Source organism: Tribolium castaneum, chromosome 1 (assembly GCF_031307605.1).
Source record: "Tribolium castaneum strain GA2 chromosome 1, icTriCast1.1, whole genome shotgun sequence".
NCBI lineage: Eukaryota > Metazoa > Arthropoda > Insecta > Coleoptera > Tenebrionidae > Tribolium > Tribolium castaneum.
Window position 1 is genome coordinate 14,595,899 of NC_087394.1, and position 23,522 is coordinate 14,619,420.

Genomic DNA, 23,522 nt, shown 5'->3' on the forward strand with positions numbered 1-23,522 from the left:
TTCTGGGGATTTTTCTTCTTATTTTCACGCATTGCATACAGGAGGACACTGAATTGGTTTCTAGATAACATTGTACCTTAGCCAGGTTTACTGAAAATTACCTTTGCATCGTACAGTTTAATGTGCCTAAATAACGCACAAAATTTAACGCACTTACTATTCACTGCCTATTGTTCACTGTGGTATAGTGTTATATTGGAAGCCCGGTTTAAATTTTTTACTAGGTTTTGGTCATTTCACAATCCGGCTTCAACCAATTATACGGTGCGTTCAAATAGTCTTTAGATCAACTCTTGCTGAGAAAATTCTGTCAATCTAAATTCCTCGGCAAGAGTTGATGTGAAAAAAAGTCTTTACATCAACTCTTGCTGAGGAATTTAGATTGACAGAATTTTCACAGCAAGAGTTGATCTAAAGACTTTTTGAACGCACTGTACAACAATTCACCCGCAAAATTGTGACAGATACGGGTTTTGCTCGGCATTTTCTAAAATGAAACAGAAATTGGAAATTAAAACTTAAATTTGACAATCACCAAAAGTAAAAAATCAACTAGTCTGTCATGCCCTTGGATAGTGTGTGTCAATTTTCAATTTTATTTCGCTTATTCTTTGTGTGTAAATTTAATTTTTTTCATTTACTTTTTGATGTACTAATTTTAGTGGTTGGCAATGATTTTCAAAAAGTGTAGAAACCCAAAATTAGATAAAAAAAAATTGTGTAGTGAGAGAGGACCACTAAAACAAAACTATTCTGTATTATTTAACCAAATTAACAGAGAAACAGTTTAATTCAATCAGTATTCAAGAAATTATTGTAGTATAGTTTTTGTAAAATATGTTGATATTTAGGCATAATTTGTCTTGTAAATATTGGCGAAAATATGGATTGGTGGTTTCGTTAGAAGCAGTTAAATTATTTTACTAACTGTTAGTTTATATTCTGGTTGAGTTGTTGGTAACGCAGAGTGAATTTAACAGCGTTTATTGTTTTTCTCGAATTACAGGAAACATACAGAATTTGTTTACTCGAAAATGTAGAAAAAACTTGAATTCATTCTGCAATACACTTAAATAATATCTATTGATACTTGGTTGTTATTGCTTCGAATGAAACTACAAGTCTGTTAAAATTTCTCAAAAGCTACATTTAGATGTTGTTAGGTTTTTTACAGCAAATCCAGTTTTGTACCAAACACGTTTTAGCTAGATTCTAGCGATATTTGTGCAATCTTTACACTCATGTGCTAACTAAGAAACAGGGCCAGTTAGCCTTTTTCAAAGTTTTGAAAAGGTGCGATGAAAAAATAAAATATTTAGAAAAAAATCCAAAAAAAAATATGAAGTGGGCTTGCAACCTGGTTGATTCTAAAACACTAATTCAAGGTTAAATAAGTTTTCCTAAATCTGCAAATACAAAACTGAACCAAAAAAATCAAGTTGCAAACTCCTTCCTGAAATCATCATTTCGTCATTTTTGCATCAGACTGCTCGAAACTAAGCGGGGAACTTTCAAAAATGCAGCAATACACTGGTGGTTTAGGGAACAATTTACAGACTTCTCTTAAAATAAACTGAAAAAAACATTAGCCAAATAAAACTTTCCTGACTTAGTTGTGAGCAGTTTGGTGGTTTTTGTTGTAATTTTTGAGAGCTGTTTGCCATTCTTGCCATCATAGGTCATCAAGATATTTGTCAACTTGTCGCAAAAAATAACAAAAATCTCTTTCTAAATTTCAGCTCTTGAAAATAATCGAAATCTGGAGGTGCTCGCTGCTTTCATTCTAGAAAATTGCCTTCGGTACACAGTGTGTTCCAGTATTCGTGCATCAGTTGTGCCTTTCCATAAAAAACTGTATTAGTTTAACAATGTCACAGAAGCGTTACAAATTAACGAAAAATCTAACTCTTGACAATATCGTTTTTATAACAACACAGTTTTAAGTTTTCTACCAATAGAAAAAACAAAAGGCTTGTGAACCGACCAATTTTATTACGATAAAATTCACTCGTGGAATCACTTTAGGAATAATGCTTGAATCTTAAGTTACCAAGAGACCCGATTCTGGAACACGCTGTAATAAATTAAACCAAGAAATCACTCATGTATAATGCACAAGGTCAAAAGAAAAAAATGGGATTAAATTAAAGTAAAATTAGAAAAGCTGTTTAGCAAAAATGTCTTACGTCCAATTTTTTGACAGAAATCGAGAAAGTTAAAAAAGAGGTTGAAAAAACCAATTAGACATATTTTAATAGCAAAATGAAAAGAAAGAAAGATTTCTTATAAGGAGTCGAAATTGCAATAATTTTAAATTTACGGGAAAAAATTGAGAAAAATTTATATCGAAACACGAAAAATATCAAAATGTGTATCAAAAGTTACAAAGAAAAATATCACCAAGCAACTTTTTGTACATTTCACAAAATACTAATTGAACAAAAAAGAGTTCCTTAAAACTACAAGTTTTCTTTCTTACGATAATTAATCCAGAAATCAAAAGAATTAAATATTGGCCATTTCTAGATTTATAAACTAACGACAAAAATGAAATAGATTTTCTAAAAAAGTTTGAAAATAAGTTTCTGACCACTCTTGAAAATAAATTTAAAGAAAGTTTATTGCTACTAACTGATTGATAAAAGTGTCTAGTGGAAGACAGATCGAGCTGCGTAACAATACTAATACTTTATACAGAGTGTCTTAAAATTCGCACACCAGCCGATATACCACAAGTTTAAATTTTGCAAATAATGCACACTTTACAAGAAATAAATTTGTCCATTCACAATAATGTAAAAATTATATTTCTTCGCAAAATACAAAGCGATCAAAAAGTCCTTCTATCAAGTAAGCTTAGAAATTGAAGGACGTATGTCAAAAAAATATGTGTTTTTACACTTTTTTACTTTTATACATATCTCAAAATCGACAATAATTTTCAACCGGAAACAATTGTGGCGCATCCAACTGGCAAATAAATTTTGAAAGCGGTAATTTTGAAAAAATCTCATTTTCAAAGAAATTTTTCTAAAGTTTGTTTGCTATTGCCAGTATTTGGTTCAATTTTTGCAAGCATATTTACAATGATGTTGTGCATGAATGGTGTATTTTTTTCCCGATTTGTGCAGTGTCTTGAGTTTGGCACCCAAGTCTCAGATCAGCAGACCAAAAAAACGGATTCAATACTAAATAAAAAATGTGTAGTTTTGTAGGGAATTGATTTCTAATCATTTTGCTTTTTGTTTGGTACTGCTCTGTAGTTTTTTTTTTGAGATTTGTATAAAAGTATGAACACATCATTTTGACAGTTTTCGGGGGCTGCCTTAAAAAGTGTAACATTTTTGCTTCTATATTCATCAGCCAGGGAGCGGAGCGTAAAAAAAATGTTGGCAGTTCTTAAGAAAATTTTTGAAACAAACTGCGCAAAATTTAAAGAAAATATAAATGGCAAGACATTGGTTTATACTTTGAAAAAATTTTGGAAACTGGTTAAAGCGTCTAAAAATATGGTAGATTTTCAATTTTTCCAAGTGAAGTTGATCCCCATAGCAATTAAGTAAATCTGAAAGTCATGGATTAAAAGTTAAAGTTCTTCTTTCTTGTTAGTACACTAAAAATATCTGATTTTAATTAAGGTCTGTAGCATTTTTGCTTCTAAATTTACCAGGAGAAAATGTTGGTAGTTCTTGAGAAAATTTTTGAAACAAACTACGCAAATTTAAAAAAATATAAATTGCAAAGTTTATACTTTGTTGTTATTGTTATTATTAACAATAACTTACTTTCCTAAAAAAATTTAGAAACTGGCAAAAGCGTCTAAAAAATTGTAGCGTTTCATTTTCTTTTTGTGAAGTTGATGCCTCATTATATCACCTATGTAAACTACAAAATCATAAATTAAAAGTTTTGCTTTTTTGGTAACACACTCAAAAATACTTGATTTTAATTAAGAACTGTAGCATTTTTACTTCTAAATTCACCAGAGGAGTGGAACTTAAAAAATGTTGGCGGTTTTAGAAAATTTTTGAACAAACTGGGCAAATTTTAAAAAATATAAATTGCAAGACAAAGTTTTTGGAAACTGATAAAAGTGTCTAAAAATATTGAAAGTTTCAATTTCTCGTTGTGAAATTGATGCCTCATTACATCAACTCAGTAAATTACAAAATCATGGATTAAAAATAAAAGTTCAGCTTTCAGACACTCAAAAAAACCTGGTTTTAAATAACAACTGTAGCATTTTTACTTCTAAATTCACCAGAGGAGTGGAGCTTAAAAAAATATTAACAGTTCTTGACAAAATTTTTGAAACAATCTGTGCAAATTTAAAAAACTACAAATTGAAAAACATTCAAAATTTTTGGAAATTGATAAAAGCGTCAAAACTATTGACAATTATTTTACATTTCGCTCTGTGAAGTTGCGCAAGATAGCAAAAATATCTCTTTCCAAATTAAGAACTGCTAAATTTGGCTCTAATAATTTCACCATAGGAGTGGAGCTTAAGAAATGTTGGCAGTTCTTACGAAAAATACAGGGTGAGTCTAAATTCCATCCTATTCTGCAAACTGGAGAGTCGTCAGACTATTTCGCACAATCACGAAAATTCCATTTTGGCCGATGTGTCCAAATGAAGCCAATAAACCGATGTAAAATTTAAGCACAAAAGATTAGTACGTCACTGGTAACTACATTTAAAAGAATCGAGAAATTAAAAACTTAGCGCGTCCACCGCAAAAAACGCGCAAAAACTTGTGTTATCGCCGGTGCGCCGTACTTCGTGGAAATTAGTGTGTTGTTAATTCGGCTTTGATTTGTGTGTCACTGGATCATTATCATGAAAAATCAAATAAATACTGAAATGACCGATATGATTCTGTGGTACGGAAGTGCAGATGAACTTTAGGAACAATTTTTATAAGTGTAAGTAGAAAGAGTATTTTTTATTTGGAGTTTTTGCTTAACTTGTCATTTCACTTGTTTTTATTCATTTTTACACGTATTAAAGGCACTGCAGTTTACAGAGTATGATGGGATTCAGACTCACCCTGTATAAGTTGCAAGTGTTTCAGATAATATTAGAGCAAAACGATAAAATCAGCTAGTTTTTCGAAATATTTCAAAAAACAGGAGAATGAAAAATCTAAAACTATTGAAAGTTTCAATTTCTCCAAACCTCAAAATAAAATCTAAGACAAAAGGTAAAAATTTTGTTTTCTTGCAGCTTTCTCGAACAATCTCTTTTAGTGATTTTATTAGAAATATTAAATTTTGTTTCTAATTCTACTGCAGGAGTGGAGCTTGAAAATGTTGACGGTTTGAGAGAAACAAAACAATAAAATGATAAAAAACGGAAAAAATAATAATTATTATACACTTTTTTACAATAACCTTAGAACACTCTTCAAAACATTAACAAAAACATTTCCGAAAATAATCACAAAAAATATTTAGAAATTATTGTTATAAATGGAAGAGACATTGGAAACCTTCCTGATAGTAACTTAAAATGAAAAAAAAATTTCGGAATTTGCGCATTTTTCTGATATAAATTTAAATTTGACCAATGGGGCGCAGTTTACAACTGAATTTTTAAATTAATGACTTCTTTCGACAAAAATTGTTCTACTTTCGTGAAAACAAATATACAGGAAAAATATTTTGATATCAAAAATACTGGTAATTCTTATAGGAAACTTTCAATCAACTACTTTCGGTTTACTTTGCGGTGTAAATGACCAAGCTGTTACATGATAATTCACATAAAAGTTAATGCTATTTGCACCACAATGGTTTTTATAAAAGTGAACCGAATGTAAAAAAATGTGATTCTCAAAAAAAAAAAGAAAAAAATTTGTCGACCTAATAAGTGACCATTTTTCATAATCAAGAATTTTAAAAAATATCGAAAAATTCATCTTTCGGAACCAATTGTAATTTTTGAGAAGACACAAAAACTCACAAGAAAATTGCAATTGCAAGGAAGCTTTTTATTGTGAAACAGAAACAGTTACAAATTATAAAAAAAACTTCCAACTTATACGTGTACCATTACAAAAGTTGACTGTTTCCTGGAAAAAAAATAAAGCCATTAAAAATTAATTTTTGAACATTTACTAAGTCCATAAAAAATGTAAATTTTTTCACTTTATCATATTACGAAAACAAATCGTAAAAAGTCTGTACTACAATTAAGAGGTCTTTCCAAAATGTAGAATAACTATTCAGAAAACGAGAAAAGCGTTTTTTATGTGGTTGAGTTAACATTTTTTTTGCTAAAACTATGTAATTTTTTTTCTTGAGACTGCTCTGTTTGAAATTAAATATGGTGGAAAACCGTACTGTTTATTCTGAATTTAAGAAAATCTAATAAAGGAAATAATATTCATCGCTCCAAACTATTTACCAAAAGTAGGTATAACAAAAAAACCATTTTAGAAAAAAGAGTTATACAAATAAAAACATGTTTTACTCCTAAAAATTTTCAATAGAAAATCATTTTAAAAACGTATTAAAAAAAAGAATCACCTCGCAAATACAGGGAACATTTCTATCTATTTCCACAATAATACTAGACTTGACGAAAACGTATCCCAACGAAAAAACATGATTATCTTCTGATTTCTGAAAATAAAGTTGTTACTTTGTAACAAAAAAAAAGTATAAGTATCAAGAGGAAACCAAAACAAGGACAAATATTCTTGCTCATTTAATAATAATTTAGGACGTTTCCAGAGCAAGATTAAGTTTCAGGACTGAACCACATTTTTCGTAAATATTGTAAAAATTAAAAATGACATAATGAAAAATTAAATTGTGAAAACCCGCTCAAGCATTGAGAAACTTGTAACAATTTGTAATAAGTTTTATTCAAATTTTTAGACAAATAAAAGCTCTGCAAAGAAATTGAAAGAAAAAATTAGTAGCTTCTAAAATACAAAACAGCTTTTTAAGAAAATTGTAAGAAAAAATTGAGTTGTTTCTACAAATACAAATAATAACGAACAATAACAGTTCTGTAAAAAGAATGAAAGAAAAAATGAATTGTTTCTACAAAACTATTAAGAATCGCGAAAACTACAGAAAAAATATTATTAGAAATAATTTTTATTCGACAATAAACTGTCAATTCTGGTATTAATAAATCTCTAAATCAATAATATCGAAATCCATCCATAGTCGAGTACATTATTTTGTGACTTTTAGAAGAGACAAAATTGAAAATAATTACTAATTTGAATTACTAATACAAAAGATTTAAGAGAAGAAAAAAATGTCAGACATAATATCAGACATCTTTAAAGATTGGAAACAAAAATTTGAGCATTTCATCAGAGGAAGAATTAAACAAAAATATAAAAGATTTCGGTATCTTACGAGTGTGTAGTAGTAAATTAAATGGTAATGGACTTGGAATATTCGAGCCATTTGTGGTTAAAAATTTTCAAAAAATGTATGAAAATTTGGGGTACCTAGAAGAATAAGTACTGGCGCATAAATCAAATAAAAATGTTATTAACAATTGTTGAAAATTTATACACTTCCAAAGCTTTGACCACAAATAACTCAAATATTTGTTTTTCGTTTGCCAAATTATTTGATAAGCAGCGGGTACCAGTTTTTCACCACTAAAAACTAAAAAATCTCTTTTCTTTATTTTCACTATTGAAACTCGTTGTATGCGATCGCCAATAGAAAACCACATAGAGCTGGCTTTACATGTCTTATATGTGCGAAAATCTAAATGTAACTTGGCACTAATGCCCATTCAATTCATAAATCTATTCTAGTCACTTTTACGCACTTATTATGATTTGCAAATTAAAAGAGAAGCGTGTGTGAACAAAGACGGCGGAAAAACGGAATGGTATAATCATGTTCCTATAAGTTTGTGATAAATTTAATTATAAATAAACTAAATTAGTAAACTCGCTTCGTACATACACTGCTTTGATAAAATGTTACTAAAATAAGCTCACGCACCGGATTTTTGCGCATTGGGTGTCAATTGTTCCACGTATTTTTATTTAGCAATTTGTAAATCATAATAGAATGTTTACATAGTTTCAAAATGTATTACATAGTAAATTTGGAACATCTTTCTACTACTATTTGTTAATGTCTAGAATAGAATAGAAACATGTAATGGGTACGGAAATTAGGTTGTTTGAAAAATAAACTTATTTTTTGTAAATATAATTTAGGAGAATTATTATATTTAGATAATCGATTTTAAGTTGTAGAGTTGTATAAATAAATTAAGGTTTTGTAAAACTTATGATTTAATAAATTGAATTTTGGTCTCGTTTTTGCGCCTTTTTTATACTGATTATACTTATACTGTCTCACACACCTGGTTACATTTAGAGAAAGTCCAGGTAGGTAATATTAATATAATGGGTCATATTCATAAAAATTAGTATCTACTTATAAGCAAATACTTATAAGTATCAGTTGAACCTAAAAGTAATTACTTGCATCTTCGACCATATATCATATAGACTCGCCGTAAAGCGAGTTTGTAGGCAGGTTGTTTGAAGCCAACATGTATGGGTGCGAGGAGTGAGGGGCAAGAGGAAGCTTACTCCTTGTTCAATGGCAGCTCGTAGTCAAGGGGCAAACAATTGAAAAAACATTACAAGTTTCAGAAATAATTTAAGTTTTCGAGTTTCAAAAAAAATGCCTTAGTTAAAATACTTCTAATTCTATCTTATGACATGTCGTCAGAGTTGTAATATTCAAAAATATTCAGTATCAAAGCGGAAAATCAGAATACGTTACGACGCCACTGGTGTGTTTCCAGATTTAGGTTAACACCTGTATTTTCTTACTTACGGATGACATTACCGATGAATACCCCTTGTGAATACTTTCTCCTGTATATTTCGACGCAAGAACCAGATTTTACCCATTCACAAGTAAATTTAAGCCCAAAATTCACAATTTTTCCCTTTAATCACAATCGTGAAGCACGAAGTTTGACGAATATTAACGAAACACTTGGAAATATTTTGAATGGACCAATCAGAGAAGGGGTACCTAAGAGTCAAATTCGCGTACCAAGCCTTATTTCCCCTTGTCCCACCTGCACATGTTGGCTTCAAAACAAATCTCACCTTGCCCAGTCTATATGATATATGGTCGAAGACTTGCATCCATATTCATAAACAGATGCTTATTCTTATGAATAAATACTTACATAATATAAGTATGTACTTACTAGAGTTCTTTTATTGGGAGAGTTGGGACACCGAACGTCAAACCGAGCCAATTTTGTATTATGTGGATAAGCTATATATTTCTATCCTTTTTTGATAAATTTTTTGTTAGCAACTTATGTCAGAGGTTCATGTCGAAAATAATTTCAAGGTTATAATTTTTGTCAAATGAATGAAATGACATAATTTTACGTCAAATTTAACCAGGAACGTAGAAATCGTAGGAATTTTGGGATTACTATTTAAAACAAGAAAATAATTGAATATCTACAAATATTAATGTTCACCTTTCTGAAATTTGTCGATATTTATTTGAAAATTAAATACATAACCTAAAACATACTTTAATGCTAAAAATGTCTTTCTTCCGGTCACAATTTTAAGTTAAAGATCTCGTCCCAAAAATTGGTCATCAAAAACCCATCATATTTTCCGTCGTCTTTTTAAATTTCCTAAAAAAATTATATTGAAGGTCTTCTCGTGTGAAAAACGTAACAAAATCGTGAATTTCAATTACTTTATAATTTGAAACAGAATCTAAAGTTCACGTAGAAGCTAATGGCGGTCAAAGAGCGACAGGTTCAACTTTCCTAAAAATTAAACCCAATTTTGGGTTCAAGTACCTAGGTATTTTATAAACGCATAGACAAATTCCTAAAATCTCATAAATTTTGTAAATAACATTGTTTAGACAATCCACTTTCCTAAATGCTTGCTAATAATAAACGTAAAACTTGGCAGGAAAGATCGAATTTCTCTATTTTTTCTTAAAGTTAAGGGAAAAATGTTTATGATAAAGAGTTTAGACGTAAAATTCTTGTACTTACAAAAAAATCTCTTTTAAAAGTTGGAGTTCATATCAAGAAAAACAGTGAATTGACGACGACTGCTAGTCTAAACCATTTCTAAACGCAGTTCTTCGACGAAAAATGGAAACATTTTTTGACACATTTATTTGACTTTTCGCCAAATTTCAAGTGTAACACCACTGCTTTCTATCCCAGTTTGTTTTTTTCCACATTCCAGCGGACGTATATGAAACAAAATTTCGAAAATTGACATTCACTGTCCCAAATATAAATATAAATTAAACTTTAGCTCAGGTGCCCGGAAAAGGCAAAAATAACATCATTTTTAACCAAATTCAGTGATTTTTTCGGTAATTTTCCCAAAATTTTATAAAAAATATAGAAAACTTTGGCTTATAGTGTAGCAACTTTTTGTTTCATTTTAATAAAGCCTCACTTAAGCGCTCAAAAAAGCAAAATAACTCACCTTCGACACAATTCGGTGATAAAGTATTTTGGCAAAATAATTGCGTTTTTGATTTCTGGTTGAATGAAGTGCCAAAAATTTTGAAGAAAAAAAGTATTTTTTGTTTGTGTAAATAATTGAATGTCTCTTAGACTGTAAAATTTCGGCCAAATTCGGCAATTTTTTCACTTCATTTTAACGAAATTTTGCAAATAATAATATAACATCAATATTTACTAAACTAAATACATATACTATAAAATAATAATAAAATAAAATATAAGTATAAGCATCTACTACTTTTTGTGAACCCAATATGTTGTTTACAGGGTGATGTAACTTTGTTTTTTTTTAAGTTGGACACAAGTTCTTCAAAACAAATTAAACAAAAAATTAGGACCATTTATGTTTTTTCGTGCGTTTTGTAGGACTTTATTCACAGAAATATGTGTATGACAAAAAGGAACCAAAATCTAAAATTAATTCAAGTGTGCTATTCCATGCAAATAAACTAACTAAAAAAAGTTAAGGATGAATTTTAGGAAAAACAATTATCCATTTTCCAGCGATTGATTCGACTTTTTTAAATAACCTGGAAACATTAAAATCACTGTAATCTGGGTGTTAAGTGCGTACTGTTAGGTTGGTAATATTCCAACACTACAGTAATCCCCCGCCAATTTTGCACCTGTCATGTTTTGTGATCCTGTCAAATCCGAATTCAAAACGTGTTGTGCTAAAGAATTTGGAATAATTTCGTTTAACGACGTTTGTAAAGTGTTAATATTCGTTTTTAGTTTCTGTTCTACTAATTATTTTTTGTTGATAGTGGATTTGTTTTTGGCCATATGAAGACACTCACAAGACGAAGATTTTCTTCAAAGAATTTTTCTCAGGTAAATGCAAATATTCCTAGTTGATTAGAGGCTTAATCCTAAACCTTGCGATTTATCAAAACGAAAAATAAAATGTTTTAAAGAAAGAACTAAAATTTGGTCCGGAGTGTTAGTAACTTGTTTTTCAAATAATTATTGGCTGGAAATACTATAATAAAAAATATAGTTAAAAGCAGGTACTATTTACTTTCTCAATGAAAATTCGGCTTTTTCGGGGTTTGTAAATTTATCGTTGTTTTTTGACAAAAAAATTTTTTTTTCAATTTAATATCTTTAAAACATTAACACATATTAACGGAGTACTTGTTACAGTACTCAAAAAAGTCTTGGACCATCTCTTGGGTAGTGATAAAGGAGATCAAACTGAGTTAAAAATTCTGTCCAAAAAATTTTTTGAGCCTTTTTTCCATGAGTTGTAGCTCTTCAGAGTTAGATTTTCAGTTTTAGTTTTTGGCACTTCAGATCAAATTTTATGAATTAATTTAGCACGGACGACAAATCTTAACATTTAATAAACTCGCAAATTAGGCAATAAATTAAATTTGACATCACTCAAAACAAAAGAAGAACAATTAAACGGTTGCTAAGAAAAAAATAACAAATATAATTAAAAATCAAGTTGCTTTGAAAAAATCTGTATTAAAAAATAATTCAAGTGCTTTACGTAACTTGTAATGCCAGTTACTTGCCTGCCTGTTAAAACGAAAAAGAAATAATTTAAAAGTGAACAAACAAATCTAATAAATAGAGTTTAGAAACGACCTACAACTTGATTGTGGTTTTTACCCAATTATTAGCTGTTTCAAAACTATAAAAACGCCAACGTCGCATTTTCTCTCAAAATTAGTTGTTATAAATTATTCATGCGCTTCAAAAAATAAAATAGCTAATGTAATTTATAATTAATTTAAAATTCAAAATATTGAGTGGTATGATTAAAAAAAGTATTTGCTCTTACTTCAAGTAAATACTCCACGTCGTAGTTTTTACTTCAAGTAAATACCACCTAACGTAGCATTTACTTCACAGTATACTTGAAGTAAGTAGTAAAAGTATAATAAATACTTTAATCTTTGCTTTATGTACTTTGCTATATAGAGGACAATACTATGGAAACTTCTAATTATCTGTAGTATTTGCTTCATCATGAAGTATTTACTGAAACATTGCTCAACAAGTAACTTCGATTTCGTGATTTTGTCCAAAAAACTGTTTAAAATTGCTATTTTTACCAATTATAATATAAATCATAGACAAATACGTAAAATATTATGATTAAACTAAAGCAGAATTTTTATAGCTTTAATGCAGAGAACGTTAAATGGATCAGACCCACCATAATCTATAGTAAATTAAATAGAATCAGAAAGTGTAATAAAAATGAAAATATTTAAAAAAAATCTCGTTTATCCTGGGTTTCAAGAAAGTGATTTTCTTCTAAACCAGTGTGTAAAACTGAATCTGCAAAAAGGATAGTGCACACCCAGAGACCCAGAGCAATAAGGCTTACCGATTGTACCTACTAATACTAAATTAATAATAAAAAATTAATATTCTTTAACAAAGGATCAATCCTTTGCATTTGCCTCCCAACATTACTTTTACTCTCACTTATGGTCAAAATGATAACTAGTTAACTATTGTTAGAAAACTTTTAAATTAAAATTAGTTAAATAAAATCAAAAAGCTCAAATCAAGATTCATTCACTTTGGTAATTAACTCTTGAACTCTTTTGAACCCTTTTACTGCCTAATTCTGTCAGCCCTGGGGGCTGTTTCTGGAATCTAGAAAATATACGCATAGGAAATAAGGGCACCGGAAAAAAACGCACAAAGAAAAAAGCGAACAAGAAAAAAAGAGCTCATAGAAAAAAGCGCCCCTGTGTACTGGGTAAAAGTACATACTATAATGTATAAAAAGTCTAAAATAGCAAAGATACAAAAGTCACAAAACGCTACATAAAAAATACACATTTAATTACTTATTTAATTTCTGGAGATCAATAAATAGTAGTTGTTATAATTATAATAATAATTATAAAAACTTTACAATTTTTTGAAGGGCTGAGCAAACTAGAGAATACTATAGCCTTATTTCCAATGCAGGATGTAAGAAAAAATTTTGGCCTCTTAGCTGCCTTGTTCCCAAATGAAGACAAAAATTAAATTTTAACTTATTTTTTTCAACTTATATTGAAGGCGCCGCTGGACGAGATCCTCAGTTTCCTATCAAAACTTGGAACCATTTTGATGCTGCATTACACGGAACACCCAAAACAACAAATTGTTGTGAAGGGTTCCATAATGATTTGAATTCCATCTTTCACAGTAGTCTTCCTAGCGTTTGGTTTTTGTTTGATGGTCTCGAAAGGGATCTTGCCTGCCATAAATTGACTCGTGCAAATGCGCTAGCAGGGCGCATGAATGAAGTCAAAAAGAGAAAGTATAGAATTGTACAAGATTTGGTGAGAACCTCTGTGCAATAATACGACAGAAGATAAACTTGCTTATTTGAAAAGACTGGCTAATCTGCAGTAGTTATCTTTACTTGTTTTTACTTCGAATTTAAAGTTTGTATTGTTGTGTTTTCACTTTATTGATAGTTTCACATTTAAAAGGTTTTATTTATTTTTTGTTATAAAATTGAGATGTTTTATTTTTTAACACACTTATGTTTGACTATGTTTAATACAACTAACACTTACCTTGCTGTTTTATTTACTCAGATTTTAAATACCGAAAATAAAAACCGTCAAATTTTAACTCTAATTTTTAGAATCATGTAACGCAAACTTGGGTGGTTTCAGAATTTTATGTAGTTTAATTATTAATCTATAAATCTAAAAGTATCCTTATCTTACAGGTGCAGTTTTTTAGGTACATTATACCACTGTTTTCGGTGAGAGAAATCAAATTTCTCTCACAAGAGAGATAAAGCTGTTTTTCTACTCACAAGCGAGTAAATCTGACAGCTTTATCTCTCTTGTGAGAGAAATTTGATATTAAAGAAAGCACTGATCAGTGATCACACTTGAAAAGACTTTCTAGAAGAATATATAGCCTATAAATAAGTTTCAAAAGTGTTACTTAAAACAGTTGTAAAACACTGAAAAAAATGGTTGTAATTCGACTCTTTAGCTCCCTAAATCATAGTCATAAAAATATTTTTTGCAACCCATTGTTTTGCATATTATACAAACTAATCCATAAAATCTGTTGGCAACACAATTCAACAATCTTGTGGGGTTGTTCGTGAAATAATTTATTGTCAAGAAAAACTGTACCAGGTTGCAGTGTGGCAAATTATGAACAAAAATATTTTCAGATCTGTTGCCAACAGACTCAGTTTTTTTTTGGATCAATCTGTATTTGATAAAAAATAAGTTTCATTCCGTAAGCAGATGGGTGAAGGACGACCCTAATTCGTATCCTCTATTATTAATTATGGTACAAGTACGTTATAAATAAAGAAAATAAATCACGACAAAAAATTAAAGCTGCTTAGAACCTTGAATTTTATTATCACGCATTTTAAAATAAGATGTTTTAGTATAACTGAACCGTTCATTCGGTGATAGCATTTTTAATGTGTATACTTTTCCGTGTGATTTTTTTGTGCGCTTTTTTCTTTGTGTGCTTTTTTCCTTGTGCGCTTTATTCCTTATGTAATTTTTTCTTTGTAGGCTTTATTCCTTGTGCGCTTCATTCCTCATGCGTTTTTTTCCTTATGAGCTTTATTTCTTATGCGCTTTTTCTGTGCGCTTATTTCCTGGGAGCATATTTCCGGTCACTCTGTTTCTGTCTGTCGTCCTCCAGAATACCGTCCTTCTTGGTACTTCATGACCTGGTGTGTCTTTCCCTGCGTTTTTTGCCCTAGACACTTCCCATAAACTTAAGTACTATATCATTAGAGCGAACGAATCCTCACAAGGCTACAAACACCATTCTTAACACTATTTTCACTTTACAAATAATAAATTTCAATCAGTTGACATTAGAAAAGCCGTAGCATTTACTCCGCACCGAAATTTTTACTCTATGTAAAAATTTATACTACAGTAAATGTCTCTACTTCAAGTAAAAGCAAATGCTTTTTTTAATCATACCACTCATTGTATTAAAAAATTACAAATTCGTATTTCGTACATATCTCAAAAACATCTAAACCCACGATATTTGGTGAACACGTTACAATGTATGACTGGTTGCCTACCAGTAATAATTGTAAATTGGAAAATTAACAATTTTGGTTATCAAACAATAAAACAGACAAAAATTGGCAACTGATTTATTCAACGTTGCATCACAAACATAATAAAACCATACAAAAGCAAAAAAATCACTCTTCATTTTTTTCGTCAGTTCTCGTCTTCATTTTTTTCGCAAATTCCGACAAATCCCTCCTCATCGAGTAGGCATCTTCGCCATCTGCGTAATATTTAGGTTCAATTTCGACAGTCTCGAACTTGAGCGAATTCTTGTAGAGATTTAAAGCGGCGCGATTACTCTTCCTGACGTGAAGAGACACATATTTGGCATCAAAGCACTCAACCATTGCTTCCGACGCCTGATCCATAAGTTTCTGCGCTAAACCCAACCTTCGGTGCGACCTTTTAACCGCAAGGGACGTAATATGACCATGCTTTAGGTCCTCATTGTCCTCTTCCATCTTCGCTAGGACATAGCCCACTATGTTGCCCTTCTCGTCCTCTGCCACATAACTGAGCTGGGGCCAACTGAGCCCATGGTAGAAATAATACTTCATTTGGTAGTTTTCAGGCAAGCAGAGCAGATTGCAGTGCTGCATGTTCATGAGGTCTTCGGGTTTTGCACAGCGGATGTTCATCTTATTCTCTGCGGATTCGCCTTGTTTTACTTCTTGCAGTTTTGAGTTCTGTTACGCTTGAGTTTTCGCTGCCGCTTTTGAAGAGTTCGCGAATGAACCGGAATTGGCTCAGCACAAAAGTCCAGACAATGTACCACCCTAAAATGACAAAAAATCGATTAAAAAACACTGCTGATTAGCCCTTACATGTGTGTGAACTTTTACCTATGAAAGCTAGAAAGCAAACGGCCGCAATTGAAAACAAAATCGACAAACTAGCCAATATTTCTACTTTCATGTTACGTAGAATTAAATTAACTACGTACAAAAGATAATTAAAAAACTATAACATTCACACACCACTCTTCCTACAACTACATCTACGCCATTTTGCACTTATCTAAGATGACAATGGCGTTTGAGGGAACTTTGAACCTGTATTAGAAATAATTACCTTTGAATGTTAATTTGATGGGCTTTACACCATGATAATGAAAATTGTTGGAAATGCACTTTTGTTGGTTATTTTGTATTTTACGACGAGGCAGAGGAAAATGTGTTTTTTAGGGACTTTTATTTCGAGCGAGGTTTCTTGTCAGTTGTCAACTGGCATGGCGCTAAGTTTGAAACTCTTACATGCTCTTAGAAATATTACTGTTATTGTTAATAACTTGTTCATTATTCTTCATCTTATGTATCTTATTAATTTTTAAAAGACAAACAGTGGATTTGGAAGACATTTTATTACGACGCCAATGGTCAATTTTTTTTTCAATAGTAAACATATGTTTAATGCCAAAATGTCATTTGTTTCGCCACCAGATTTGGAATAAGCTCTATTAAGTTTTAAAAAATTGTGTGTGTCTCGTGATCTCTTATTTTATTCAGTGGTTATTTATTTTTGTAATGTAGGTATTGCTTAAAAGAACATCGTTTGTTTTGAAATGGCACTAGAAATAATACAATTTCGATTTATTAATATTAATATTTTTAAATAATTAACTTTTATTGTCATAAATAAAAATTCTTGGAAAAAACACGAAAATTTCGGAAAAAATACTTTTGCATATTTACCAATGCTAATACAGTTGTATGTCTTTAATTACCTAATTGTTTTGTTACATTTATTATTAATTGAAGATAACAATTAGGCAATGCTTATATAAAATAAACCCAATCTAATTATGTAAGTTTGTTACGATTTACGAATAAAAAACAACTTGTTTGTTTTTAGTCTCTAATCAACAGAAGGGACGATTCCATTATAAAGAAAAAACTCTTTATTTATGAAATTCAGACGACAAAATGTTTACTTACCTTGCTTTACTTTTATTATTAGTTATTAGGTTATTACTAAGATTTGTTGTAAAACCCTTTCCACATCAAGACGTTTTTGAAACGATTGTTACAAGTTTTAAATAAATTTTAAGTATTTTTGCTGTACGTGTGTATATCGAAAACTTTAAATGATATGAAAAAATTCACATACACTGAGAAAAAATATTTGATAGTTAACGACAATTTCTATACTGAGTATAATTTTTTTCTATAATTTCTTTTTTTATTATAACTCTTGTATTGATTAATAAAAAATACAGAGTGTTTCACATAACTTTGTGAGGTCTGCGCCTAATGTACGCAAATATACAAAAGTCACAAAATACTAGATAAAAAAAACACATTTATTAGCTGTTTCAAAACTATAAAAACACCAACGTCGCATTTTCTTTCAAAATTAGCTGTTATAAATTATTCATGCACTCTAATAAAATAGTAGCTTATGTAGTTATACTCTCAATGAACAATTAACAATCTTATTTAAAAAAATAATTCGGTGACGTTTACGTTTTTATAGTTTTGAAACAGCTAATAGGTACTTATTTAATTTTTGGAAACCCATGACAGTAGTTGTCAGAGTGTTTCTTTAATATTAATAGTCATAAATTTCTGCTTTTTACAATATTATCAAATATTATCATGTGTTCTGTCAAGAGACGGCTAATAAGCTAACTAAAAACGTTGTAATTTTTTGAAAGGGGTGAACAAACTAGAGAAGACTATTCAATTTTTTTAAGTTTATAATCGAGTTTGTGTCGGAATGTGTATTGTTGGTGGTATTTTACAGGCGCAGGCCTCGTAAAATTATATGAAATACCTTGAATTAAAAAGTTCATTAATAGAAATTTTATTATTTCCATGCAGTATCATTCTAAAAGAAACGATACCTACTACTTAAATGATAAACTAAATAAAAAATAGTTCCAATTCTCAAATTTACGTATATTCGAGTTTTATATAATTAATTATTATTTTTGGAACTCGCGACATTTTTCAACGAATTTTTTCTACAAAACAACCTTTTCATTCTTTTTTATGTAATTACTTATTTGTTATTTGTATAAAAAGCAACTATTATATACCGGGTGACTATAAAATTTAGTGCATTTAGTAAATTATCCCAAGTTGAAAATATGTATAAATTCATGTTTTGGCATAAGTAATACATCGTATTTTAACGTTTTAATTAAAGAACGTGACAAACTACTTAAAAACTTAAAATGTCAAAATCGTAAAAGTTTTACTAATATAGTTTGATGGAGAATGTCTTCGAATTGACTTTTTTTCACATTTTTGTTTTATACTGATTATTTTAAATAATTCTTAATTAAAGAAAAATAAAAAATGAGAGCTTTTATTTTAATATTTGTAGATGTAAATATAAATTGTATTTTTATTTGTATTTTTTTTAATTTCAATGTTAATAATATTTCAGTGTGAAATGTTTTTTAAAAAAATTACTTTTGTAATTAATTAATTAATTAATTAATTACCTTGGGTTTTAACTAGTACTTAATTCTAAGAGGTACACTTATTTTATGTTTTTTGTCCGTTGTGGAGAGATGTCGACTAAACGACGTGGGCAGTCTTGATATAAGAAAAGTAATTTTTTTCAACGAACAAATTGTTGTGATTTTCCTATTTTTTATTATTATTAGGTATATCGTAATCTCTTTAAAATAAAATTAAAATCATAATAAAAAGAAAAGAAACAGAATGTTTGACTTAAAATCTTCATTTTTTGTTGTTTTGTGGAGCCGGGTATCTTACAATAATTTTTTACATGACGGAATATTTCAGCTATTTTTTGAACAGGTTCAAAATATTCACAGACAGCGTGTGTTTATTGTAGCAACGTTTTCTTTGTACCTCATAAAGTTTTACAACAGATAATGGTGTTTAAGATAAGCAACCCTCACAATAAGATGACAAGGGCGACCTGAAAATATTTACGATACCGATCGGTTCCTCTAAAAAATTTAATGGTGTACAAAGAAAACGTTGCTACAATATTATCGGCTTCGTCAATATTTTCATCACGATTTTCTAAAAATTTTTGCATACACTCATTAATATTTAATACTGTACTTTCGTTATAGAGTTTTTGATCTATTTCTACATGGTCCATGAAACCACTGTTCGTTTTGTAAGAGGTAAATTTATAGTATAATATTATGGTAATTGGGGATTTTTCGTTCGCGTCCGCTATACAGAGTGTCCGTTGCAGAGTTACATTATTTTCCAATGTTTTTTTACATTCCTACAAAAATATCCGTTGTTATGAGGTGTCTTTTAAGGGAGGCTTCACTGTACTGGGTGGGCAACCTTATCGCGCACCCAAGAAAATCGCCACTTCTAATGAAATAAAAATTCTGAAATTTTACACACCAGCCTGTACATTGATAAGGACCATTCTCGATTCTCGATTTTTATAAAATTTTTTTGTTAATAAATAAAGTCGTAGCAGTTTTGTGAGTTTTTGGGCACTAACTGTTAATTTACCTTCAAAGTTTTTAGACAAAATGAATCCTTACCTGCTAGCCTATCGAATGCTGGTATCAGAATTATAAATTTTTACTTGGTTGGTGAAATAATCGGTCTTTTTTATTTAGACGCAAACCAGACGTGATTTATTAAAAGATGGTATAATTTGCCAACAAAGGGATCAATATTACTGCAGTTTTTTAATGTAAACAACATATCAACTGTTTTTGTTGTATTCAAGCCCAGTTGATTCGAAGAAAACCATTTGCTGGCCAGCAATTTCGCTTGATCACTGTTTTCTGTAGCTGCGTCCAAAGTCTCACCACTGTTGAGTATGTGACGGGCCAAATTGGCCCTCCTTAATTAACGCGGGTCACGACCCTCCCGGGGTACCAACGGAAAAGGAACAGACAGGCAATGTAACATTTATGAACACGTGCGAGATTACTAAAAATCACGGGAAATTAAAACAAAGCCCAACAAAATAAGTACGCAAAGTCAAACGTCTGGGGCACATCCAGGCCAGGGAAATTGAATGGTAGATAACTAAAATGCATTAAAATGCACCCTCCAAAAGTTAAAAACAATACCGAATAAAAATCCGTCTGGGGCACGAGAAAGGAAGCACAGGGCAACACCAACAGGAAATTCACCAACTTACTTAACCTCGGGGTTGACCAAATTTACAATCAATAAGGGTTGAGTAGGGGACCGAAGTAACGAGTAAAATTAAAACAAAAATCAAATGAGTCTTACGCCGAGTTTTTTCGAAGTAAGAAGTACCGAGCGGTTGCGGTATTGCCTTACCGTTCTCAAAAGATCCTACGGTGATCAACTGTTTTAAGTGACAATTGTGTTGTATTGTGAAAAAAAGAAAAGCCCTAAGTGCCCTGATTTTGGAATTATTTCATCGAGGCAACTTCGCATGATGCATTGTGAGTTTTGGTCAATTTGAATTCTCTTTACTCCGAGCATGGATCGTTATCAGCTCTTTCGTATTTTGGTTTATGCTTTGTCGGACTTTGTTGTGATATTTTTCCATGTTTATGAGACAGAACAGACTCAGTATTAATTACCAGTCAGGAAAATATACGGTGAACACTAGCGGGTGGTTTGCGAAACAATAGATGTTAAAGATAGGTAAACTGTTTCTTTTCTCGAGGTGGCCAGAGTTTCTCACGTTGTTCGACATGGACCTTGTTGTAAAAATTATCATAAGTACCTGCCGAACGTTTTGGGGTTGTAAATTACGTAACAAAGGCGGCGGACGCTACCTGTTTATTTGAACGATTCGAACGCCGTTGCGAATGATAAATGAACGAAACTTTGTTGGATTTTTAAAGACTAAATAAACGTTAAGTACTATAATTGTTAGAACTAGAAGTAAATTAGGGTTATATGTGGTATTCGGTAAATTCATGTACTCAATTCGGTGACGGGTATTTGGTGAATCAATCCAGGACCGGTTCCATAAGAGATGGCGATTCCCAATAGATTTAGTATTTGTCTCCTTAATGCAAGCATACTTATTACTTTTTGTACTTTTCAAATATGTTAATTAAACTATTTATTAATGAGTACGTCTTTAATGTGTCTGCCTCAATCTTTCCCAAATAATTGTTTCCGCAACATAGCCGGAAGACCTACCTCAAATAAATGTTTTTCGCTCTGGTGGCGGCTACCACTCGGCCCCGAAGTATTAAACTTAATCATAGTTTAATTACCCGCCACAGACGAAATGGCGCAGTCAGTAGGATTTACAATTATGATGGAAAGACAGAAAGTTTATCATTACAAAACGAGTTTTGATAATTCCACACTGAGATAGATAGTTCGCGGTACGTTTTACGCAAACTAAGGTAGCACTGCGTAGTGAGCGGCAAAAAGCGGATCAAAAGTTTTGTTGTAATCGAACTCGTATAGCATTCTTTGGTTAAAAAGCTCATGTAATACGTCAGAATCTTGCTTTGGTCACTTATTAGAAAGAATGGGATCAACGTAAGTTCAATGAAAAACGCCAGATGGTATAAAAAATTTTATATTTATTTTTTAAATTATATAAGTTGCCAAATGTCAACTTGAAATCCCATCGCCGTCCCAATGTACGCGGCGGCTATATTCCCCACTTGCAAATTAGTAAGGTAGCCCTGGAGTGACGGGGGGGGCGTCGTAAGCCAGAACACATCAATCCGCCTGACATATTCAAAAGTCCCTACGGGGATCTCGAACAGTACCCTGTCCATAATAATGTCTGGGATAGACCCATGTATGAATACCAGTTGGGGGTCATAATCCCCCATATATCCAGCAGGTGCAACTATAAAAAAACAAAATTTTTTTTTTGATGAAAACATTTTTGCAGAAAAGGTCTGACAATAAAGTGTTCAAAATTGCAAAGACTAGAATTTCTAATAATATTGACTTTTGGTAATGTAAAATAAACTCGACCGAATCAGTACCAAAATGTAAATTTCAATGTAGAATTACTAGGCAATCAAAATTTGGTTAAAGTTAGCAATATGGCACATTAAAAATATGAACAGGAGCAACAAAGGTTCTACTTATAAAAGAGTAATAAAATATGGGTACTTACTTGAAGACATTGTTGTGACGATGGTCAACTAAGAAAAGACCCCTACTGCGAGAACATCAGGTCAAAAGAGGGTGCATTGCGCGTAAACAAAAATTATTCAATTTCAATTGAAAAACACTTCGTCACCAAAGCGGTTCATTTTTCGATAATCAGGAATTAGGATGCCTGACAATCCACCACCACCACCACCACCACCAGGAAACCAACTAAGGAATGCACTAGGGTTATCAACTGCTGCGACGCAATTAATACCTAATTATTCGGGCGAAGACTCGGTACGCACGTTTTTGAGCTATGTCGAAGATGTCTCGGAGCTGGAGGGATGGAACGAGGTGCAAAAGGTCAAAGTGGCACGTCTTAAATTGCAAGGACCCGCTCGGAGATTAGTTGAATGAAATGAGGAATTGAAAAGTCCCGCTTGCACTTGGATTCAATTGAAAAATGCATTGATTCAAAGATTTGAGAAAAAGGTGATGCCTGTAGAACAACTCCATCGGTTCCGCTCATGTACTCAACGGGAAGGGGAATCGGTGACCGAATTTGCAGAAAGATTGCAAATGTTAGGAGCTGCAACTATGAAGAAAACAGCTGATCCGAATCGAAATGAGTGGATTAGGGCACAACTTCTAGAGGAATGCTTAGTACAATTCTTAGAGGGACTGAACACAGCAATTCAGTACAAAGTAATGTCATCCGCTCCAAGGACGTTCGAAGAAGCCGTGGAAATCGCGCTGCGAGAGGAACAAATTGCCACCAGGTTACGAAGAAAAACTCTACAGAGAGCAATCGACGCCGAAGAAAGCAAACTCCAGGACACACAGGAAAACATCCAACCCAGACAACAACGACAATTTGCAAACACATCAAAATTTAACAGCAATCAACAATCAGAAAATTTTAAATGTTGGGGT

General features: G+C 31.2%; 1 protein-coding gene across 1 annotated transcript; it reads right to left on the reverse strand.

Annotated features, from left to right (window-relative positions):
- Positions 1–15,645: 15,645 nt before the first annotated feature.
- vnc (variable nurse cells) lies at positions 15,646–16,810 on the reverse strand. Its single transcript, XM_001806834.4, has 2 exons — positions 16,651–16,810; positions 15,646–16,355 (listed from the first exon to the last, which is right to left on the reverse strand). The coding sequence occupies exon 2, from the start codon at positions 16,215–16,217 to the stop codon at positions 15,711–15,713; it is 507 nt and encodes a 168-aa protein (XP_001806886.2). The 5' UTR covers positions 16,218–16,355; positions 16,651–16,810; the 3' UTR covers positions 15,646–15,710.
- Between the last annotated feature and the right edge of the window lie 6,712 nt (positions 16,811–23,522).